General features: G+C 38.0%; 1 protein-coding gene across 1 annotated transcript in view; it reads right to left on the minus strand.

Moving 5' to 3' along the window:
* Window positions 1-20,000, minus strand: part of LOC118797672 — a gene marked incomplete at its 3' end in the record, with an annotated part of 103,295 nt that overhangs the window by 7,312 nt on the left and 75,983 nt on the right. Inside the window, exons 67-81 of the mRNA XM_036556948.1 lie at window positions 18,734-18,818; window positions 18,398-18,544; window positions 17,569-17,777; window positions 17,145-17,248; window positions 16,024-16,133; window positions 14,537-14,692; window positions 12,463-12,677; window positions 12,255-12,340; window positions 11,533-11,660; window positions 11,180-11,305; window positions 8,728-8,921; window positions 7,726-7,814; window positions 7,113-7,240; window positions 2,141-2,265; window positions 1,526-1,643 (exon numbers count right to left, since the gene is read on the minus strand). Of these exons, the coding sequence (XP_036412841.1) occupies window positions 1,526-1,643; window positions 2,141-2,265; window positions 7,113-7,240; window positions 7,726-7,814; window positions 8,728-8,921; window positions 11,180-11,305; window positions 11,533-11,660; window positions 12,255-12,340; window positions 12,463-12,677; window positions 14,537-14,692; window positions 16,024-16,133; window positions 17,145-17,248; window positions 17,569-17,777; window positions 18,398-18,544; window positions 18,734-18,818 (2,020 nt within the window). The remainder of the gene's footprint in view (window positions 1-1,525; window positions 1,644-2,140; window positions 2,266-7,112; window positions 7,241-7,725; window positions 7,815-8,727; window positions 8,922-11,179; window positions 11,306-11,532; window positions 11,661-12,254; window positions 12,341-12,462; window positions 12,678-14,536; window positions 14,693-16,023; window positions 16,134-17,144; window positions 17,249-17,568; window positions 17,778-18,397; window positions 18,545-18,733; window positions 18,819-20,000) is intronic.

The raw sequence follows: 20,000 nt of genomic DNA on the forward strand, positions 1-20,000 counted from the left end.
GAATACGTACAGTGGGGTCTATGGTGTGTGTAAATATGTACAGTGGGGTCTATGGTGTGTGTAAATAAGTACAGTAGGGTCTATAGTGTGTGTAAATACATATAGTGGGGTCTATAGTGTGTGTAAATATGTACAGTGGGGTCTATAGTGTGTGGAAATACGTACAGTGGGGTCTATAGTGTGTGGAAATATGTACAGTGGGGTCTATAGTGTGTGTAAATACGTACAGTGGGGTCTATAGTGTGTAAATAAGTACAGTAGGGTCTATGGTGTGTGTAAATACGTACAGTGGGGTCTATGGTGTGTGGAAATATGTACAGTGGGGTCTATAGTGTGTGTAAATACGTACAGTGGGGTCTATAGTGTGTGTAAATACGTACAGTGGGGTCTATGGTGTGTGTAAATACGTACAGTAGGGTCTATGGTGTGTGTAAATACGTACAGTAGGGTCTATGGTGTGTGTAAATACGTACAGTGGGGTCTATAGTGTGTGTACATACGTACAGTGGGGTCTGTAGTGTGTGTAAATACGTACAGTGGGGTCTATAGTGTGTGTAAATACGTACAGTGGGGTCTATGGTGTGTGTGAATACGTACAGTGGGGTCTATAGTGTGTGTAAATACGTACAGTGGGGTCTATGGTGTGTGTGAATACGTACAGTGGGGTCTATAGTGTGTGTAAATACGTACAGTGGGGTCTATAGTGTGTGTAAATACGTACAGTGGGGTCTATAGTGTGTGTGAATACGTACAGTGGGGTCTATAGTGTGTGTGAATACGTACAGTGGGGTCTATAGTGTGTGTAAATACGTACAGTGGGGTCTACAGTGTGTGTAAATACGTACAGTGGGGTCTACGGTGTGTGTGAATACGTACAGTGGGGTCTATGGTGTATGTAAATACGTACAGTGGGGTCTATAGTGTGTGTAAATACGTACAGTGGGGTCTATAGTGTGTGTAAATACGTACAGTGGGGTCTATAGTGTGTGTAAATACGTACAGTGGGGTCTATGGTGTGTGTAATACGTACAGTGGGGTCTATAGTGTGTGTAAATACGTACAGTGGGGTCTATAGTGTGTGTAAATACGTACAGTGGGGTCTATGGTGTATGTAATACGTACAGTGGGGTCTATAGTGTGTGTGAATACGTACAGTGGGGTCTATGGTGTGTGTAAATACGTACAGTGGGGTCTATGGTGTATGTAAATACGTACAGTGGGGTCTATAGTGTGTGTGAATACGTACAGTGGGGTCTATGGTGTGTGTAAATACGTACAGTGGGGTCTATAGTGTGTGTAAATACGTACAGTGGGGTCTATAGTGTGTGTAAATACGTACAGTGGGGTCTATGGTGTGTGTAAATACGTACAGTGGGGTCTATAGTGTGTGTAAATACGTACAGTGGGGTCTATAGTGTGTGTAAATACGTACAGTGGGGTCTATGGTGTATGTAAATACGTACAGTGGGGTCTATGGTGTGTGTGAATACGTACAGTGGGGTCTATGGTGTATGTAAATACGTACAGTGGGGTCTATGTCAGTGCAGAGCAGCTTCAGTGATTCTGCAATGCTCGTTGCTTGACTGCTGTTGAGGGCCATAAACGCAGCGGCAGGTGCAGAGCAGCGGAAGAGTGGGGGCAGCCTACACACAAACACAAACACAAACAGACATAAACAAACCAAATGTAAACAAAGAAGCAAATAAACAAAACCTTATACAACACAATTATGTGTCCATTTTGAGAGATGATTTCATCTGTAAGTTTGATTAATACTGCGATGTACACTTAATTACAAAGTTCAAAGTGCTCACATTTTCCATCCCAGTAACACCATTAGAATATTATCACCTTGTGGGCTCGTTGCAATATTACTATATCTTTTATAATGATGATTATGTTATGCATAGACAGCATAGAACACACTGTAAACAGCAGTTTACAGTGGGGCGTTTTTCTGGACAAACTCCAGTTGATTTGCATATTACCCAGCATCCTGTGCCAGACAGAAAGTGTACGTTATAATCTTTGCCCCATTCTAATCTATTGTTCAAACTGAATGGTTAAATAAAGGAGAGGTCTTTAAAAAATAAAGCCAGGATGCTTAAAGATCTCTGTAATGAGCTATAATGTAACTCACAGGGTGGCGCTGAAGGAGGGGCTGAACTCGTACAGCAGCTGCACGTACAACGCCGTGACGTTGGAAGGGACGGAGAATTCGCTGAAGAGCTGCAGATTCTTCAGGTCCACTGTAAAGATCTCCAGCTGGAACAGTAAAAAAACCTCATTCAGTTCACTGTGATCAGATTAAAGCAGTCCCACACTGCAGCGACCGACACTAACAGTCATTATTAGCAGACAAAGGTCAGCATGTCCAAAGTCATGTAATTTTATAATAACATAATAAAAATAAAGAAAAATAAAAATAGAACTACAAAATACAAAACCACAAAATAAAATAAATAAATATAAATTCTATAAACACAAAAAAAGTTTAAAAAATCAATCATCGGGTTAAAACACTCCCTCACTGCACGGATCTGCAGCATCAGTTAACCCTTCATTTAGCTGCAGTGCTATACAAATGATTTCAATCTCATAGTTCAGTGAAACAAGTGGAGAAATTGTGTGGAAAGGACTCTAAACTGCCATTCAGTACCACTTACTGTATTTTATTATGAATTTGATGGAAAGTTACTGTCCTGTTTTGCCGAAAGAAACCATTCTTTACATGATTTGTAGAACCGTTACTGTACTCAGGATTGAGCTGTTTAGAGAGGACATGTTAACCTAAATACAATTAGAAAATCGACAACAACATGGAATTTGACCAGAGACACCCATATATATATATACATATATATATATATATATATATATATATACACATATATATATATATATATATATATATATATATATATATATATATACACATATATATATATATATATATATATATATATATATATATATATATATCAACGAAAAACAGAAATTTGGGCCATTTCTTATATGTTTATAAATATATATTATTATTATGAAACATAATTAAGTTCTTTGCTATTTACTTTGAAAAACATTTGCCAGTGCAGACTTTCACAGAGTGGTAAACCCCTCTGCATTTATTAAATTAAATATAGGGTATACATTATTTTGCACACCATTGCATTCTGTTTTTACAGCAAAGCATCCCAATGTTTTTGAAAATGCTGATATGTATGTGTACATGGCCACGCCCCTGCATTTCAGAGCAGGACGTGAGGCTGCAACCCTGTCCCTCATGGCCACATGGTGAGCAGTTAGATCCCATTGTTTTGAAGTAAATGAGTCCCAAAGTCTGAAAATCAGTGTGGAACATTAAGAATCATCATATTTTCTGCAGTTCAGCACTTTTTAGTGTTTTAATGATAAATATGATGATTTTCTGTGTGAACAGCTGTTCAGAGCTGTGTTTGCTGGTCATGAACTGCTGAGTTTCTGAGCTCAAAATGAGCTAAAATTATCACTGAAACAGTCACTACTGAAACAGTTACTACTGAAACAGTCACTACTGAAACAGTGACTACTGAAACAGTCACTACTGAAACAGTGACTACTGAAACAGACACTACTGAAACAGACGCTACTGAAACAGTCACTACTGAAACAGTCGCTACTGAAACAGTCACTACTGAAACAGTCACTACTGAAACAGACACTACTGAAACAGACACTACTGAAACAGTTACTACTGAAACAGTCACTACTGAAACAGTGACTACTGAAACAGACACTACTGAAACAGACGCTACTGAAACAGTCACTACTGAAACAGTCACTACTGAAACAGTCACTACTGACACAGTCACTACTGAAACAGACGCTACTGAAACAGACACTACTGAAACAGACACTACCGAAACAGTCACTACTGAAAGAAACACTACTGAAACAGCTGAAACAAACACTACTGAAACAGTCACTACTAAAACAGACACTACTCAGTCATTACTGAAACAGTCACTACCAAAACAGTCACTACTGAAAGAGACACTACTGAAACAGCCACTACCGAAACAGACACTACTCAAAGAGTCACTACTGAAACAGTCACTACCAAAACAGTCACTACTAAAACAGACACTACTCAAACAGTTACTACTGAAACAGTCACTACCAAAACAGTCACTACCGAAACAGACACTACCGAAACAGTCACTACTGAAACAGACACTACTGACACAGCCACTACTGAAACAGACACTACTGAAAGAAACACTACTGAAACAGCTGAAACAAACACTACTGAAACAGACACTACTGAAACAGTCACTACTGAAACAGACACTACTGACACAGTCACTACCGAAACAGACACTACTGAAACAGACACTACTGAAACAGACACTACTGAAAGAAACACTACTGAAACAGCTGAAACAGACACTACTGAAACAGTCACTACTGAAACAGTCACTACTGAAACAGACACTACTGAAACAGACACTACTGATAGTCACTACTAAAACAGACACTACTGAAACAGACACTACTGAAACAGTCACTACTGATACAGTCACTACTGAAACAGACACTACTGACACAGCCACTACTGAAACAGACACTACTGAAACAAACACTACTGAAACAGCTGAAACAGATGCTACTGAAACAGTCACTACTAAAACAGACACTACTCAGTCACTACTGAAACAGTCACTACCGAAACAGTCACTACTGAAACAGACACTACTGAAACAGTCACTACTGAAACAGACATTACTGAAACAGACACTACTGAGACAGTCACTACTGACACAGTCACTACTGAAACAGACACTACTGAAATATCGTAAAGTTATCGTAAAGTATCAGTTCAGTTTCTGAGCTCAAAATGAGCTAAAATTATCACTGAAACAGTCACTACTGAAACAGTTACTACTGAAACAGTCACTACTGAAACAGTGACTACTGAAACAGTCACTACTGAAACAGTGACTACTGAAACAGACACTACTGAAACAGACGCTACTGAAACAGACACTACTGAAACAGACACTACCGAAACAGTCACTACTGAAAGAAACACTACTGAAACAGCTGAAACAAACACTACTGAAACAGTCACTACTAAAACAGACACTACTCAGTCATTACTGAAACAGTCACTACCAAAACAGTCACTACTGAAAGAGACACTACTGAAACAGCCACTACCGAAACAGACACTACTCAAAGAGTCACTACTGAAACAGTCACTACCAAAACAGTCACTACTAAAACAGACACTACTCAAACAGTTACTACTGAAACAGTCACTACCAAAACAGTCACTACCGAAACAGACACTACCGAAACAGTCACTACTGAAACAGACACTACTGACACAGCCACTACTGAAACAGACACTACTGAAATATCGTAAAGTTATCGTAAAGTATCAGTTCAGTTTCTGAGCTCAAAATGAGCTAAAATTATCACTGAAACAGTCACTACTGAAACAGTTACTACTGAAACAGTCACTACTGAAACAGTGACTACTGAAACAGTCACTACTGAAACAGTGACTACTGAAACAGACACTACTGAAACAGACGCTACTGAAACAGTCACTACTGAAACAGATGCTACTGAAACAGTCACTACTGAAACAGTCACTACTGAAACAGACACTACTGAAACAGTTACTACTGAAACAGTCACTACTGAAACAGTGACTACTGAAACAGACACTACTGAAACAGACGCTACTGAAACAGTACTGAAACACTACTGAAACAGCCACTACCGAAACAGACACTACTCAAAGAGTCACTACTGAAACAGTCACTACCAAAACAGTCACTACTGAAAACAGACACTACTCAAACAGTTACTACTGAAACAGTCACTACCAAAACAGTCACTACCGAAACAGACACTACCGAAACAGTCACTACTGAAACAGACACTACTGACACAGCCACTACTGAAACAGACACTACTGAAACAGTACACTCAGCTGAAAAGACAAAATTATCTGAAACAGTCACTACTGAAACAGTCACTACTGAAACAGACACTACTGAAACAGTGACTACTGAAACAGTCACTACTGAAACAGTCACTACTGAAACAGACACTACTGAAACAGACGCTACTGAAACAGTCACTACTGAAACAGATGTTACTGAAACAGTCACTACTGAAACAGACACTACTGAAACAGACACTACTGAAACAGTCACTACTGAAACAGTGACTACTGAAACAGACACTACTGAAACAGACACTACTGAAACAGTCACTACTGAAACAGTCACTACTGAAACAGTCACTACTGACACAGTCACTACTGAAACAGACGCTACTGAAACAGACACTACTGAAACAGACACTACCGAAACAGTCACTACTGAAAGAAACACTACTGAAACAGCTGAAACAAACACTACTGAAACAGTCACTACTGAAAACAGACACTACTCAGTCATACTGAAACAGTCACTACGAAACAGTCACTACGAAACAGTCACTACTGAAACAGACACTACTGAAACAGACACTACCGAAACAGACACTACTCAAAGAGTCACTACTGAAACAGTCACTACCAAAACAGTCACTACTGAAAACAGACACTACTCAAACAGTTACTACTAAACAGTCACTACCAAAACAGTCACTACCGAAACAGACACTACCGAAACAGTCACTACTGAAACAGACACTACTGACACAGTCACTACTGAAACAGACACTACTGAAATATCGTAAAGTTATCGTAAAGTATCAGTTCAGTAGAATCATCCATATATACGTACATATCTGGCCAATAACTGTGTTTTGCCAGTAAAACACTATAATCATTTCAACAAATGCAAACAAAAAGTCAAAATCAATAAGAATGTTGTTTATTTTTTTAAAGTATTCTCTTTCTTGTGAACTGGTAAGAAAAAACAAGTTTGCTACCAGACATCACACGAATTTTCCTTCCATTTTTCCCTTTTCTCTGACTGTAGTCTCTCCTAATTAACGTGTATGTTTTTCTTAATCTCAATAAACATTAAAATGTCAGAAAGGTTTAAGGGAAGAACTCTGACGGGACCTTCACTTTGACAGTGTAAGAACTATAGAGCGGATCTTCTCACCGCTGTGCCTCCAAACATCACCAGGTCATTAACGCTGATGAAGGTGATGAAGACCCCAATGTAGTCCACGAACCAGGAGGTGGAGCTCAGCACTGGGTCTGAGGAGTTGTAGCATTTGGGGGTGGAGCCTACAGGAGCACAGACATCAATCAGATCCACATGTATTATGAATCACTGACACTCATTCTGAATAAAAGTATGTACATGAATGGATTGATTACAGTTTCCCTCAGAGACCAGAGACCTAAACTAATAGATGTGAGCTGATCCAAGCTTTGATAGCTAAGTTAGCACTGTAGCTTACACTGCTAGCTACTGTAGCATAGCTTAGTTAGGCCTACTCTGAGAGATTTGATTACATTGCTAGCTAGCTAACACTATAGCTTACAATGCTAATTACTGTAGCATAGCTGAGGTTTCCTAAAGCAATATGCTAACATAGTTAGCTAGACAGCTGACACTGCTAGCTAATGAGCACAGCTAAAACTACTCTAAAGAATTAGCCATCACATAAATAGACAATGCACTACAGAAATTCTGCTGTGTATATGTAAAATAATTATCACACAAATTAATTATATTTAATTGCAGAATCGGGGAATCAGAGACGTACCTGTACTCAGGTAAGCCTGGATGGTGTTGTAGACGTCCTGCTGGGTGAAATCTACACTGTTGTAGTTATAGTTCCCCATCACTGACACACTGGAAAGAAAACAGGAAGATTCTCACAGGTTTCTACAGGTGTCCCAGGTGGTTGCTAAGGTTTTACACACCACGTTATTCCACAGCAATGGAGAATTCTCCAATCTGATTCTGGTTAAACTTGCCTTTACATGCACTTAATAATCTGATAACTGCAGAAAATCAGATTCTGTCAGTGATCCGATCAACAAGTTTACATGCACAGATAATGTGAAACTCCAGGTCTACATGAGTCAGACAGTAATCAGATTTCTGCTTCGCAACCAGCCAATAAACTCACAGAATCAGATGTGGCGTAAACGTAACATAAAGCTCAGCACCAATGCACCGCGTTACTTTTATCATCTAGAAGCGTCTCGCGGTGACGCTGCTCGCTTATTTCCAGTACTGCCGTCTGTTTTCGCACATGCTCACTCTGAGAAATCCGAAAGAAATCAGAGTGAGTTTACATGCACTGAGAAATCTGATTACTGAGCTAAAATTCAGCCTCTTCATCAGATTTCTTAATCAGATTTCTAGATCAGAGTATGGTGTTTACAGGACCATTTGAATAATCGGATAACTGCAGAAATCTGATAATGATTGGATTAGTGAGTGCATGTAAATGCATGTGTACAGCTACACATTTAGGAACAACAACTGCTCTGGCTTTAAAACATCTTACAGTCTTTAGCTCTTAAAAGTGCAGAAATGTTTACTTCATGCAAGGTTATAGTTGCTTTAAGATTTCTTGGACTGTAATGTAATTTTTACAGCTTTACACACTAAAACGTTGCACACTATGAGTTGCCTGCAACTTAATTTCTGTGCAAATTTAAAATTGCATACAGCAACTCGTCAACTATTAAAGTTACATGCAACACATTGTCATTTCATAGATAATCAAACAGAGCAACACTTTCTGTTTACGTACAACTTGCGGAAGGCAAGGCAGGAGGCACCACTGAGCTGGGTGGGGCTGATGAGCTGAGAGCTGAGGAAGGGCAGGTACTGAGCCAGTCTGACATTAAACCACTGAGCCACCTCATCCTGAGACGAGGCGCTGAGAGCACGAGACCAAACGCACCCCAACGTCTGTCTGCCCACAGCTGCAGATACAACTGGCTCCTGCACAGAGAAACAGAGGGAAATACAATTCTATTAGTCTATTAGGTGGTCACCTCATCTTCAAGTAATCTGGGAAACTGATACTTTTGGGTCTGTGCTGCGACAGTGATGATGTCAGCAGTGCATGTTTTCAAAACAAGCTCTAATCTCTCCCATTTCAGTACTTAACTGAAACAGACAGAACAGGGAGACCCTGTCAGATTATGTGAATGTATCCAATCTGCAGTATGTAAAATGTGGTTCACAGCTTCTGGAGCAAAGTCCGCAGGTCACTGAGCTTTTCTTAATATTAGATCCCCCACAGGTCCTGTTTGATTAATGGTTGTATTACAGGCCGTGGGCTTGATTTGATGTTTTTAACAGAAACACGGTTAAATGAATGTAGTGCTGAAAGCGTACTGAGTCGGCTCCACCAAACTTCATAGATATCTCGTTTCTTAAGAAAGGTGGATGTGTAGCTGCTCTATTTGATAATTTTGTCCAATGCAGTTATCATTTACTCATTTCACGTCCTTTGAGTATCTTTGTGTGGTTCTGAAAGAGGCACCAAAAATATTACCAGTAATGTGTAAATCGTAATCTTTCATTTCCACTGATTTTGATCATTTTGTTCTTTTTGATCATCACACTGTTATGGCCCACTCTGGATGTGGTTATCTCAAAGGGTCTCACCATATCAGCCACTGTTAAGGACGTCACTCTGTCAGATCATTGCTGTGTTTTTACTGAAATGTGGACCTCACTAAACATTGACAGCACAGCTACACTATTCATGAGCAAAATGTGCTGCAGCATGAAAACCAACCTGTTAGAGCAGCTTTCAGCTCAGTTTAAACACCGTTAGCTCTACTGCACTTCTCTCCTCTAACGGCACTATTATCATCTTTTCATTTTTAGTCTTATTTTTAATTTCATTATTCATTTACAGTCTTTTAAGGTCACATGTTTTTAATTTCTTCTCTCCTTTACCTTGTTACTTTTTAAAATTTAATTTGAATTATCTTAGCATTTCATCATTTTTCAAGCTCTTTGAATAATTGCAGTGTATGAAAGGTGCTGTATAAATAAACTTCAAGCTTGTTATTTAGTATCTACTATTCATTATTCAGTATTTACTTTAAATTATTCAATATCTACTTTAATTGTTCAGTATCTACTATGAATTATCCAGTATCTGCTTTAATTGTTCAGTATCTACTATGAATTATCAGTATCTGCTTTAATTATTCAGTATCTACTTTAATTATTCAGTATCTACTATGAATTATTCAGTATCTCCTATCAATTATTCAGTATCTGCTTTATTCAGTATCTCCTATGAATTATACAGTATCTACTATGAATTATTCAGTATCTACTATGAATTATTCAGTATCTCCTATCAATTATTCAGTATCTGCTTTATTCAGTATCTCCTATGAATTATACAGTATCTACTATGAATTATCCAGTATCTGCTTTAATTGTTCAGTATCTACTATGAATTATTCAGTATCTGCTTTAATTGTTCAGTATGTACTATGAACTATTCAGTATCTGCTTTAATTATTCAGTATCTACTATGAATTATTCAGTATCTCCTATCAATTATTCAGTATCTGCTTTATTCAGTATCTCCTATGAATTATACAGTATCTACTATGAATTATTCAGTATCTACTATGAATTATCCAGTATCTGCTTTAATTGTTCAGTATGTACTATGAACTATTCAGTATCTGCTTTAATTATTCAGTATCTACTATGAATTATTCAGTATCTACTATGAATTATCCAGAATCTGCTTTAATTGTTCAGTATCTACTATGAATTATTCAGTATTTGCTTTAATTATTCAGCATCTGCTTTAATTATTCACTATCTCCTATGAATTATTCAGTATCATTTATGAATTGTTCAGTATCTACTATGAATTATCCAGTATCTACTATGAATTATCCAGTATCTGCTTTAATTATTCAGTATCTACTATGAATTATTCAGTATCTGCTTTAATTGTTCAGTATGTACTATGAACTATTCAGTATCTGCTTTAATTATTCAGCATCTGCTTTAATTATTCACTATCTCCTATGAATTATTCAGTATCATTTATGAATTGTTCAGTATCTACTATGAATTGTTCAGTATCTACTATGAATTGTTCAGTATCTACTATGAATTATCCAGTATCTACTATGAATTATCCAGTATCTGCTTTAATTATTCAGTATCTGCTTTAATTATTCAGTATCTGCTATCGTGTACTGCTGCCTTACGTTCTGCAGGTACTCTGGCGTCCTCTGGTAGTTGTTGAAGATCTCACAGAGCTGTGTCTGGTTGTTGATGGTGCTGGTTCGACTGAGGAAGCTGTAGAGCTCAGCTGTAGAAATGGAGTTCAGCAGCTACACAGCAGAGAGACGAAACACACTGATCAATGACTGATTCATCAACAATAAACTCAACACTAACACAGCACTGCTTAACCAGGAGTCAGTGTTGTCCACCTCATAATGGAGCTGCAGCGGCCAAGATGAGGATGGAGACCCCTGTACCTTAGCCCCCTTTGGCTTGTGCTGTGTAACTTAGCTGATTGTGATGGTTGAGCTGTTTGATTGACAGCTGCTCTTACCTCTGGTAGACGGGCGGGAGGCATGAGGGACAGGAAGTCAGGGAGTGAAGGGAACTGGAAACTCATGAAGGACGACTGCAGATATGAGTAGAAACTCCCACTAAGATAGCAGCGCAGTGGCTCAGGGACTGTAGGACACAAGCAGAGAGATGGATGGATGAAGAGATGAACTGAATTAATGAATCAACAATAGATTATTGGAAGCATGGATGGGGGGTAAATGGTTTTATGGATGGGTGGATAGATGGATGGCTTAAAGCTCAAATGAAGGATGGAAATGAATGACTATGCATAGATGAATGTATTTTAATACAGTGCAGGATGGACTGATGGTAGAATGGATGGATGGATGGATGGATGGATGGATGGATGGATGATGGATGGACAGATGGATGATGGATGGACAGATGGATGGATGGATGGATGGATGGATGGGTGGATGGATGGATGGATGGATGATGGATGGACAGATGGATGATGGATGGACAGATGGATGGATGGATGGGTATATGGATGATGGATGGATGGATGGATGGATGGATGGATGGATGATGGATGGACAGATGGATGATGGATGGACAGATGGATGGATGGATGGATGGATGGATGGGTGGATGAATGAATGGATGTATGAATGGATGGATGGATGGATGGATGGATGAATGGATGGATGGATGGATGGATGGATGGATAGGGAATGTTTATAAGTATGTAGACGGTACCTTGGAGTGAGGTGAAGATCTGACTGTAGATGGCCTCCCGTGTCTTAGTACTGAAACTGGAGTAGGAGGAATTCAGCAGCGCCACCCTGTGTTCAAACACATGAAGCCACTCATATACATAATCCATATGAGAACAGGTAGGGGCCGTATTACATCACTATATATACATATAAGTACGTGTAATTGAGTGTGTGACAGTAGATCTTACGCCTGCTGGCTGATCTGGCAGGTTCTGCTCTGCACGATCCTGAAGTACTGGAGAACCTGAGCAGGTGTGATGGCTGATATGAATGGGGGCAGGTTGGTACTGATCCAAACCTGCACCTGAGCATCTGGCACTGCAGGGTCCGTCAGGTTCGCCCTGTCTAACACCTGCTGCAGGAAAGCTTGCTTGACCTCGACAGTGAGCTGCCCACCCTGAGACTGACACAATCATAATAAGACACTTTTATCATACAACACATTTAAAAGACATTCAGTCCATTAGAAAACACACACACTACAGACCAAGACATAACAGGTGAAAATATGATAAATACAGAAGATGAAAACGAGATCGTTAGAGTTTTGGTTTGTCTAGTAAGTGATCAGCATGTCAGTTTGCTTTCTACAGATTTCAGGCACATCAAGTCATTTTTTAAACTAAATTATTCTGCATCTGCAATTAAACATACACTTATCTGGTACACAACACACAGAGTTTACTGGGTTACAATCCACAATCCAATGAGTAAAACATTATTAACTAAAATATTCCGATTATATAATTGTTGTATGGTCTATCTTTGTCCTTCTTGTTGTCTTGTTGTGTGTTGTCCCTTGTGGGGTGTATTTTAACAGAACATAGTTCATATTATATATAGTATAAAATTATAATACATTATAATTTAGCTTAGAACTAGGAATTATGAAGTAAAATGATATTTTATGTGGTCATTAAATTTTTCATGTATGTACTCATATGTTTTAAATATGTGGTGATGTATATTTTATAGTATGGTGTAGTTTAGTATAGTATAGTTTAGTCTGGCATATCTTAGAATAGAGTAATTTAGTGTAGTGTAGTTTAGTGTGGTATATTTACGTATGGTGTAATTTAGTATGGTATACGTTAGTAAAGTGTAGTTTAGTGTGTTAATTTTTAGTATGGTATATTTTAGTGTAGTATAATTTAGTACGGTATAGGTTAGTATGGTGTATTTTAATGTAGTGTTCTTTAGTATGGTATATGTTGGTATGGTATATTTTAGTATGGTATATGTTGGTATGGTATATTTTAATGTAGAGTTCTTTAGTATGGTATAGGTTAGTGTAGTGTAATTTAGTATGGTATATTTTAGTGTAGTGTAATTTAGTATGGTAAACTTTAGTGTCGTGTAATTTAGTATGGTATAATTTAATGTAGTGTTCTTTAGTATGGTATATGTTGGTATGGTATATTTTAGTATGGTATATGTTGGTATGGTATATTTTAGTATAGTATATGTTGGTATGGTGTATTTTAATGTAGAGTTCTTTAGTATGGTATATTTTAGTGTAGTGTAATTTAGTATGGTATATTTTAGTGTAGTGTAATTTAGTATGGTATATTTTAGTATGGTGTATTTTAATGTAGTGTTCTTTAGTATGGTATAGGTTAGTGTAATTTAGTATGGTATATTTTCATGTAGTGTTCTTTAGTATGGTATATTTTAGTATGGTGTATTTTAATGTAGTGTTCTTTAGTATGGTATAGGTTAGTGTAGTGTAATTTAGTATGGTATATGTTGGTATGGTATATTTTAATGTAGAGTTCTTTAGTATGGTATATTTTAGTATGGTATATTTTAATGTAGAGCTCTTTAGTATGGTATATTTTAGTATGGTATACTTTAGTGTCGTGTAATTTAGTATGGTATATTTTAATGTAGAGTTCTTTAGTATGGTATATTTTAGTATGGTATATTTTAATGTAGAGTTCTTTAGTATGGTATATTTTAGTATGGTATATTTTAATGTAGAGTTCTTTAGTATGGTATATTTTAATGTAGAGTTCTTTAGTATGGTATATTTTAGTGTAATTCAGTATGGTATATTTTAATGTAGTGTATATTTATGTAATGTTATTTAGTATGGTATGGGTTAGTATGGTATATTTTAGTATGATATATGTTAGTATGGCATATTTTAATACAGTGTCATTCAGCAGGGTGCGTGTTAGTATGGTATATGTTGGTATGGTGTATTTTAGTGTAGTGTATTGTAATATGGTATAATATGGTAGTATGGTAAATAAAACTTACACTCAGTGCTGCAGACAGAGTGGAGAAGAACACAGAAAGCTCAGAATCTGGGACATACTTCATCAGCGGGTCCACCTGAGCAGGGGTGCTGAGCAGACCAGGTGAGCTGGCCACCTGAGCCAACTGACCCAGAGTTAATCTGTCCAGAACATCCAGCTACACAACACAACACAACACAAACACATATATCAATCACATGTATATTATAGAAGTGCAGGAACACAGAATAAATAATATATAAGAAAATAAGCGTATGCATATGTATGGTGGTGATTCCACACCAGCTATGATCTGTCTGTTCATGTCAGAGATTCAACAAAAACAACAAAACACTAACAATAACATTTTGATGGAAATAAAGTAATTTTATGCGAATTACTGCTCTTATCAGGTTAATTTACTGGAGGATATACACTGACTACACTTTGTACAATATTTTATACATCTTTAAAATGTAATCTTTCAATTATTTTTGAAATAATATTTAATAATAGTAGGTAGTTTGTAGTACTAAACTTATGAATTATAATTCTAAAGGCAATATTTGAAATTATACCTTGAGTTGAATTTTTTTAACATTAATGCAATTTCCAAATATTTCAACACCTGTGTAACTTCAAACTTTTAATACAAAGAAATGCAAGAAATGTAAGAACGCTACATTAAACCTTATTTATGCAAAAGTTATGATTGGGTATAAAAATGGCATCTCAGAGAGGCGGAGTCTTTCAGAAGTAAAGATGAGGGGGGGATTACCACTGTGTGAAAGACTGCACTATCAAATAGTGCAACAATTCAAGAATAACGTTTCTCAACATAAAAATAACAAAGAACTTTAGCTTTTCATCATCTACGGTGCATAATATCATTAAAAGATTCAGAGCATCTGGAGAAATCTCTGTATGTAAGGGACAAAGCCAAAAACCAGTGTTTGCTGGCTGTGATCTTTGGGCCCTCAGACAGCACTGCATTAAAAACAGACATGATTCTGTAGTGGAAATCACTGCATGGGCTCAGAAACACTTCTGAAACCACTGTCTGTGAAAACAGTTCATCACTGCATCCACAAATGCAAGTTAAAACTCTAAAATGCAAAGAAAAAAACAAATATAAACAGGATCCAGAAACGCTGCCACCTTCTCTGGGCCTGAGCTCATTTAAAATGGACTGAGGGGAAGTGGAAAAGTGTCCTGTGGTCCGACGAATCAACATTTGAAACTCTTTTTGGAAATCATGGACACTGTGTCCTCCGGACTAAAGACCACTCAGCTTGTTATCAGTGCACAGTTCTAAAGCCAGTATTCATGATGGTATAGGGGGGCATTAGTGCGCATGGCATGGGTGACGTGCACATCTGTGAAGGCTCCATTAATGCTGAACTATATAAAAATGTTTTGGCAACATATGCTGCCATCCAGACAACGTCTTTTTCAGGGAAGGCCGGTGTGGAATGACCCTCATGTATGTCTATTGTATGTATGTTGTACCGGCTTGAAGTTGGGGTTGAGTCTCTGAAGGGCAGTGAGAGACGCGAAGGCAGAGAAAGGCCCGAAATTCATGCTCAGCCAATCAGAGCTACTCATTCCAGCAGAACAGCCTAATAATAAAGAAACGAAAACAATACACTGAATTAAAACTCCCAAAACTAACAAAAAACAACTGTAAACACACACATACACAGGACTGCAATGTCTAAGACTGAACTTTGGAGGTGTTTCTGCAGATTTACTGAAAATGAGTCTCCTGAAAAGAATGGAAGCTACTTTGACTCACTGACACTCACACAGCTGAGATTAGATGTAGCTGTGGAGGATTCTGGGTAGTTTTCTGTTAAATATGTGTTTCTTCACACTGAAGAAGGAATAACTTGTATTTAAAGGCTGGACGTTTGAACTGCACTGCAAAAAATGTCTGGTCAAGTAAAATGATCTTGTATCTAGTGATGAATATTTCTCCTGTTGAGATTGCTATAAGCTTAATTCAAGATTGTTTAACTTATTTCCAAACATTTTTACTTGTTTTGAGTAATTTTTTAAGTAAAATTATCTCACTATATTGGCAGAACATTTTGCTTGTTGTAGGAAATTAGCTTGAAACCAGCAACATTATCTGCCAGTAATGAGATAATTTTATTTAATATAAATCACTTAAAACGAATAAAATTTGTCTAGTAATAAACTAGATAATCATATAATAAGTGCACAACCATCTCAAAATGGGAGATGTTAGAAATATCAACTAGATTTAAGATCATTTCACTTGACAAGATACAAGTTTTTGCAGTGTGTAAATTAAATATATGCAGAGAAGCTTCTGTAAAGTAATACCACAAACGCAGTAAACGAACTATTTACTACAAGCACAACCTGAACTTCAAAAAGGACAGAAATACCATCACTCCAAACTCCAAACTCAAGGTCAGCGAGCAGAGGTTAAAGGGCTTAAGAATCTCCCCATTGACTTCTATTATACATGAGTTTAGAGTTGACGGGGTTTCTGTTCTGTAAGTTCAGGGAGACGCTGGAAAATTCCATTAACAGCCACCCGGAACACTATCGTACATTTACAGATGAAAGACGGTTAATGCAACATTAATTGTGTATCAAACCTGCAGTCTGGTTGAGGGAGAGGAAGACCTGGATGAAGTCGATCCAGATGTATATATTAGTGTCGCGGGACATGGCAGAAAACTGCTGACTGAAAATCTTAACACTACAGCAAAAACACAAGAACAAATGAATTTAAATACAAATGAATTTAGGAATTAAATTAGTGCGTCAATCTCAAATTTCACCATATTTCAGTTCAGCTATTTTTCATCTGATTCAGAATTATTATTAAAAAATTCTAAATACACAAATGTAACTGGAGGAACTGTTTACAGCGTTGAATATTAACTAAAAATGCTCGTATACATTAAAAATAATGCGTATTAAATTTTACATCATATATACTTACTGAACACTGCTATGATCAATTTGATCAGTTCCAACAATCCATAATCAGAGCCGTCAGATCAAAGTTTTACTCACACGCTCTGGAAGGAGGCACAGCTGAAGTCCTTGCTGGCCAGGCAGGACAGGAAGCGAGGTGAGGCGTAAGGTAAAAAGGGGCGGAGCCTCGTCTGGATCCAGCGCTGAATAAACGAACTGTTCCTGTAATTGGATGAGCTGAACGTGCCTAACGTCACTTCACCAATCATATCCAGCACAACCACCAGGGGGCGGGACCAGGGCAGGGTCTATGGAGAACCGAGAGAGAACCGCAATGACATCACTGCATGTCTGTTCTTGAAATAAGCTGTATTTTATTTTTATGAAAAGAAAAATCAACTTTACTCTGCATTTTCTAAATGTCAAACTCAAATCACTGCAGATTTTATTTTCAGTAAAATTCACCTCAAAGTGCCTTTTGAGTCAAATCTTATTTTAGTTCTGCATTTCCATTAGTTTCATTTACATTTCAGATAACTACATTTTTGTATCAAAACTTCATTACACAGCTTTTTTATTTATTAATCTTATTTCACTCCTCATTTTCTGTTTCACTCATAAAATTCACCCAAATTTTCAAATATATTTTTTTTATCTAAAATTCTCTCACTTTCTATTCTGAAAATATAAAACAAAGATATAAGAAGATTTAGCTCATATTTTTAAATCAAAATCACTCAAATTTACTCTAATTTAATATGAAATTAATTTAAATTTCATATCACACTGTATGTTACGTTGTTAAATTAAATCTGTTTGCCCTTGAATTTGTTCTCCAAGTCTTTGTAGCTTTTATAAAACAATAAAAACAATAAAAGAGAACAAGAGCAAGTAAAGTAGGTCTGTTTGTGAGTGTTGTTTACATTACCGTGTTTGTAAACAGGTCGAGGGCGGGGCCGAGGACGGGGTTGACATTTGTGATGAAGAGCTTCCAGGTCTCGTCTGACACCGTGCTGTTACCATGGAGATTACACATCAACACCGTCACCAAATCCTCCGGGGTCAAACCTATCAACTACACACACACACACACACACACACACACACACACACACACACACACCACATTTTATACATGCTCTTCTTTAAAAAACAGAAAGAAGTCTTAATAAAATATACAGTGTTCTAATAAAATGTACAACATCTGAACCAGCATATTCTGTAATACTGTACTTCTGCATAGGTTTACAGTGTAATGTTGTACCTCTGCACAGGCGTACTGTGTAATACTGAAGCTGCAGAGCTGACTGCTGTTACGTGGACCCAGTAGGTAGTTCATCAGCGCAGAACTTCAAAGCAGAATAAATAAAAAAATTACATTAATAAATGAATGATAATACAGAGACTTCTTACGCCGAAGAACATCATTGTTACAACTTACAAACATGGTTACTAAAAGAAAGCAGCTGCACTCCAGTCATAACGATGTTTATATATTTGAAGTTTCTACCAAAGGGGACCTTTATTATGCTTTTCCAGTTTTTTGTTTTTCCTTTAATGTGTTTTACCTCACTGCTCACCAGCCTTCTGGACCAGTTTGACCACCATGGAGCTTCTCACTGTACAACGTTGTACCAACCTCACCCTCATGATCTGACCCTCCTGCTGCTGCTGCATAAACTCAGACTATCTAATTAACCGTTGCTCCGCCTGTTTTTCCAGTTTTCCGCCTGTTTGCTATCCGGTGTGGTCCAGAGGAGGATGGGTTCCCCTTCTGAGTCTTGGTTCCTCTCAGTGTTTCTTCCTGTTTCTCTTAGGGAGTTTTTCCTTGCCACTGTCGCCACTGGCGACGCTCATGGGGGCTCGGACCCGGATTTTTCTGTAAAGTTGCTTTGTGACACACCTGTTGTGAAAAGTGCTACATAAACAAACTTTGACGTGACTTTGACATTTATCATTTCGTCCATGTAAACGTTCTGCAGCGTCCCAAAGCTCAGCGTTCCCTCCAGAGGGAGAACCTCTCTCCCACAGAACCCACTTTTCTCAGCTGCTGAAACGCCTTTTGGAATTCCAGCCCTTCTCCTTTGTTACAGGATGACATCATCTTGTAACACAGTCCTTACTGCCCGCCTACCGGTGAGCTCCGCCCCCTCACACAGCGCACGGTGGCGACTGGAGGATGAAGTGTGTGCAGCGTGTGGAGAGACGCTGACCGGACTTTCAGGTTCCACTCTGGATCAAACTGATCCGGCAGAACCGACGCCACTGGAGAACCAGCCACAGCGGAGTTACAGCTGCTCAGGAGAGAAGGGTCTGTCTGCAGACTGCAGGACAGGGGCGGAACCACTCTGGAGGCCGACTGATCACAACAGAGTGGGTGAGCTGACCACTCAGAGCACACTGGGCTCATAGGGAGGCGGGGCTTAAAGACACAGGAGCTCTAACAGAGCGTTTCAGACAGGGGGTGAATAGAGATGAACAGTCTCAGAAAATAATGTGTTTTTGGAACATCGAAGCCCTAAATCTGTTCT

This window comes from Colossoma macropomum, unplaced genomic scaffold (assembly GCF_904425465.1).
Source record: "Colossoma macropomum unplaced genomic scaffold, Colossoma_macropomum, whole genome shotgun sequence".
NCBI classification, from domain to species: Eukaryota; Metazoa; Chordata; class Actinopteri; order Characiformes; family Serrasalmidae; genus Colossoma; species Colossoma macropomum.